At 41.2% G+C, this 5152-nt stretch overlaps 1 protein-coding gene across 1 annotated transcript; it reads right to left on the bottom strand.

The window, feature by feature from the left end:
• Window positions 1-1129: 1129 nt before the first annotated feature.
• EAE97_004190 (uncharacterized protein) lies at window positions 1130-3730 on the bottom strand (the record flags this gene model as incomplete). The annotated part of the gene is made up of 2 exons (XM_038874702.1): window positions 1130-3205; window positions 3563-3730. 2 exons carry the CDS (start codon window positions 3728-3730, stop codon window positions 1130-1132), a joined length of 2244 nt encoding a protein of 747 aa, XP_038734146.1.
• Window positions 3731-5152: the final 1422 nt, after the last annotated feature.

The following is a 5152-nucleotide window of genomic DNA, read 5'->3' as shown; positions in this document are numbered from 1 at the left end:
AAAAATATGTATTGAAAGAGAAGAAAGTGAATTAAGGTGAAAGTGACCCGCACACTGATAAATCACGTTAGATAACATAATACTCTCCTCTCCTCTCCTCCTCTTATCCCCTTCCCTGCCCCCTTTTCCCCCCCTCCAAAAAATAAAAAGTAAAACTTGAGAAAAGCTTCATATACTGATTGATATATCTAATACTTAGTACCTAGTATCTAGTATTCACTTACTCACTTACTCACTTACCTACCTACCTACCTACTACCCACTACCTCCTTACTCAACAATCTCCAATTTCCAATCAGATCCAGAACCAGAAATCCAAGCTACTATAACAAGATCAGATCAGATCAGATCAGATGAAACCAGATCAAATCAAACCGTCTAAATTTGAAGATTAATTATGGATTATGTTCCTAGCTAGTACTTGGTATCTAATACCTACTATTTACTACCTACTCCAACAATCGACAATTTACAATCTACAATCTACTACAATCTAACGTTCACCATCACATCCACAAACAAGTCACCAGACCAATACAATAAATATTCCGATTCCATCCCATTTATTTATTCAATCCTATTCCATCTACTTCCTTTCCTCCTATCCCCGCCTATTGATTCTATTCCACACTATGCCGCACCCTCTGATCGAATCTCAACTTCTAATACTACACCATCTCATTGCATCTCATCTCACCCCATATCATCCAATTTCATATCAAATAATCGACTACCAAATTCATCCATGCAACCTCCGAAAAAAAAGACAAGCAAAAGACAAGAAACATAAAATATACGCACCAAACGCAAACGCAAACGCAAATAGGGTATCCATACAAAAAAACCAATCCATCCCAACCAAAATCTACCCAATAATCCTACCAACGCCCTACAAATTATATATAGATAAGAAGAAAAATGACAAGAAAAAAGATACACTCCACAATATCATACCCATAAAATCCGTCTCCAAATTCAACAAAGAAAATTAACAAAAGAAACTCCCCCATCACATAGTAAAATATTAAAGGTGATCGATCCATCCATACTCCGATCCCAAATTATCATGTTGAACTTCAATCTTTGCCTCTATTATGCACCCAAGACTCTCAATACCTAGGTATCATCATCATTCCTCCAAAACCTCCGCCAAAGCATCTCTATCAACCAAATCCGGGACTACCTTACTAGGTGCTTTTTCCGTTTGTCTAAACCCCGGAATCGGTCCTTTCTGATTAATTCCCGCCGCTCTGCCCAACATAGCTCTGAGAGGCTCTTGCGTTATGGAAATAGATGGCGTGCTCACAGCCCGAATGGTCGGTGGAGGAACAGGTACATGAGCGTTCGAGGAACTTCTAAGATCATTTGTTGATTTCGCAGGAGACATTCCCCAGCGACCAAAGACCCAACCACCGACTTTCTTTCCTAGACCAGTACTACTATTATTGCCTTCGTTAGAAGAACTGGATCGGATGGAACTTCGATCATTACTTGTTGATCTCGGTGAGTTTGAGTGTCCAATGTTGGAACGAAGATAACTCGTACTATCATGGCCGGTTCGAGATAAAGTAGGCCGAGCTGTAATCATAGACGCACCAGTGATGGTTTCGGTAGAATACGTCATTGTTGGAGTTGAAAGTCTAGATTGTGGTCTTATTGATGAGCCGACCGAAGTCATATTTAATTGCGACGGTCGAGTTTTTAATGTATGAATATCGATGCCTGAAATCGAAACAATCGATTCATGAGATGGGGAACGATGTAACCTAGGACCAAATTGACGAGGTATCCACTCATCAATCGTATTATCAGAGACATCTGAAGTGGTAGGATTTGTAGAATCATCCATGAGAGAAGGAACTCCAGTAAATTGTAGGCCCGAAATATCATGAGAATCATCATCATCCTCCTCTTCGTGAATTATATTATGGGGTTGAAAATTGGAAATAGCAGAAAAGCTTCTGGTTGAAACTTCAGATGGACGCTTTCTATGATATGAAGGATGAACTCGAGGCGACAATGGGTCGATACTTGAGGTAGGCGATGTCGGACGCGATGAATCAATATCGAAACTTCGATCGAATAGAGCACTACTTCGATACATAGATTGTGGAGATGATGGCACAGATGAAGGAGCAAATTCTGACAATTGACTCGATTGAACTGACCATCGATGATTCGTATTGATAGGACTTGGGACGGTGACTGCTGTTTGAGCCAATATAGCATTCTCTGCGCCTCGAGAAATTCGGGGAGATTGTGGGCTTCGAGTAAGTAGAGGGAAAATACCAGAACTCAAAGAAGTTCGCTTCTTTTTCGGCTTGCGCGCTTCGTCTCTCTTTGGTATATGGTAATGGTGATGGATGTGAAGCGCTTGGGAAATAAGTTGTGGTTCCTGTGGTCGTTGTTCGGAATCCTGTTCGCTTGGCGCAAGTTCTGCCCCTAATGTCCGCTGCTGAGCTACATTGTCAACATCCTCCGAACACATCGGTTGATGCATCAATAATTGTTCTCGTAATGTTTGTACTTCATCATTCGAATTCATCAACATCTCTCTTAACTCCACTATCCCAAGTTGTAAATTCGCATTATCCTGTAAAATATCTTTCACAAAATGCGAGACAACACTGGTACCATGCTTGCCTCTGCCTGATGTAGCGGCAGCCGCACCCTTCAAACGACAAGCAGCCGTATCCAATTCTCGTTCAACTGTCCGTTGTCTCTCCATCCGACCCAAAATTTCCACATGTCGTTCCCTCTCTTCTTGTGCTTCTCGTTCAATTCTCTCCAATTGATCCTGTAAATCACACAATCCTCGTTCCGCTCTCTTCCATCTCAATATCGCCGTACGTTCTTCGGCAGCCGTATGTATAATGGTTTTTCGTAACGTCTCTTGTTCTTCCTCCAAGATTGCCAAATCTCTCTCTAGTTGATATGTTCTCGAAGCTAACGTTTCGAGACGTTTCATTTCGGTACGCGTACTTTGTAACGTTGACTCGAGCAACTTGATCTGAACTTCGGATTCCTCATAACTATCATTGAGACCTTCGAGCTGATCTAGCAAAGCCTTATTCTCCTCGATCGTCTTTTCGTTTTTCATTTCCAATTCCTTCTTATCCACTTCCAACTGCTCGATCTTCGCCGTCATCTTTGCTCGTTCTCGTTCCGCATCGAGCATGTAATGTTCATGTCTTTCTAACAAAGCCTGCAGAGCAAAAGTCAATGATTGATTCATCTTCCTAATAATTATTTCCCGCGCCCCCACTCCTTTCGCATCCATTTAATTATACATAAGCGCGTACGATAACGCGGGGTTGTAAACAAAGAAAGAAGATTAGATTAATTTAAATCGAGGCCAAAAGTAAATAATCCAAGAACCCAAGGTCACAGTATCCACTTCCCCCAAGTAAAATCTCTGCTACCTTTAATTTCCCCCGAGGTTTGACGATGTGAAGGGAAGGGGGAAGAAAGGAAGAAAGATTGAGTTGAGGAATGGAGAAAGATCAATGGTAACATCAACACAAGAAAATTGAGAACCCCGATGGAAAGAAATCATTCGTACCTGACCCATTTGAGCAGCTAATGTCACATCTCCCTCCAACTTATCCAAGACCTCGCCATTATGAAGGAGAAATGCGCACTCTCTGCGACCACAACAACATTTCAGTGTGCTACGTTCTTGCTCATCCGATATTGGAATGTGGTCGATTAAATCTGATAAATGTGCCATAATGCGGGCGTTTTTTTCTTCTTCTTTCTTGGTGTGCAGACTAGATGGGAAGCTAGAGAAAGTGGCTGCGTTGTCCCTCTGGCTGGCTGAAGAAGAAGAATGAATACCTTGTAGGTACAGGTACAGGTACAGGTACAGGTCCAGGAATAGGAATAGGAATAGGAATTTCGGGATCTCAGGGTTTCAGGGTTGTTGGTTGAACTTTGACTTCTGAAATGTAAAGTTTGAAGTTGTGCTTCCTTGGTGGAGTGTTGTACTCTCCTGATAACATGGTCGCGGATTTATTTATTCCATTGTATTCATTATATAATCTAGAATATAGGTACCTAGTTTCCGGTGAATGAGGGGGGGGGGAGTTTTGTGAATGTCTTTTGTGAATGTTTTACGAAAAGGAAAGGAAAGGAGAGGAAGAAGGATAGGGATACTAAGTAGAAAACGGTGTAGAAACAAGAGAGCGAGGGAGGGAGAGAGAGAGAGAGAGGGAGTGACAGGATCGAGATAGAAATGATTGTGAATCTTGTAAATCTTGTGATGGTTAAGAAGAAGAGGTTGGTTTACCAAGTAATATAATTTGGATACTTTTTGGTTTGAAAGGATTGTCAGTATTGTGTAGGAATTATTACTCACATGCATTGCATCTTTATTCAAGGTACATCGGTCGGATGTACATGGCATGGAGCATGGAAAGGCACAGGCACGGTAGACACGGTAGACACGGTTGAGAGAGATCATATTGGAGTTCACCAGGTTCACATTCTTTTAAATCAGGTACAATCGATGCGTGATTGGCTTATGAAGATGAGATTGGTGTAGATTAGGATACATAAGTCGAGATTAATCGACATTAATGTACATTTCACATCCATTCTTGTACATTTCATCGGTACCGGTATGGATCCATCCACATACATTCTTATCCATTCTTATCCATTCTTATCCATTCTTATCCATTCACATACCTTAGTCTACCATCAATACCTGACAATAACCATTCAAAGTTCGTCATGGAACAGCTGTTCCCTGTTAGAAGTGCTGGAGCTGGAACTATGTGAAAATAGGTACAAATAATGCTTGTCCATTGTACTCGGCGCCGTGTAAGTTTAACTAAGAGCGAAAAAATATATATCATCAAATTTGGGGGGAAGAAAAGAAAAAAAAAAAAAAAAAAAGAAAAGAAAAATAGGAAAAATTAAGGGGAAGATGAAGAAGTCGGTCAAGCCAGCGTCCTTTTCTCTCTTTCCCTCTTCTCTTCCTTTCTTCCTTCCTTCATCCATTGGGTATTTGTGATCCAAGTCCTGGGTAAATATATCACGAGAAACGAAACCCGAGACATGGAATCCATATCATGAATGATGATCACGCGTTACGAGTCAGCCATCAGCCATCAGCCATCAGCTATCATTTCCGTCTATTAGTTCAATA

This window comes from Botrytis byssoidea (assembly GCF_014898295.1).
Source record: "Botrytis byssoidea strain MUCL 94 chromosome Unknown BBYS_007, whole genome shotgun sequence".
Taxonomy (NCBI): Eukaryota; Fungi; Ascomycota; class Leotiomycetes; order Helotiales; family Sclerotiniaceae; genus Botrytis; species Botrytis byssoidea.
Note: the sequence above shows the minus strand (reverse complement) of the source record. Positions and strands in the feature narration are given on the sequence as shown.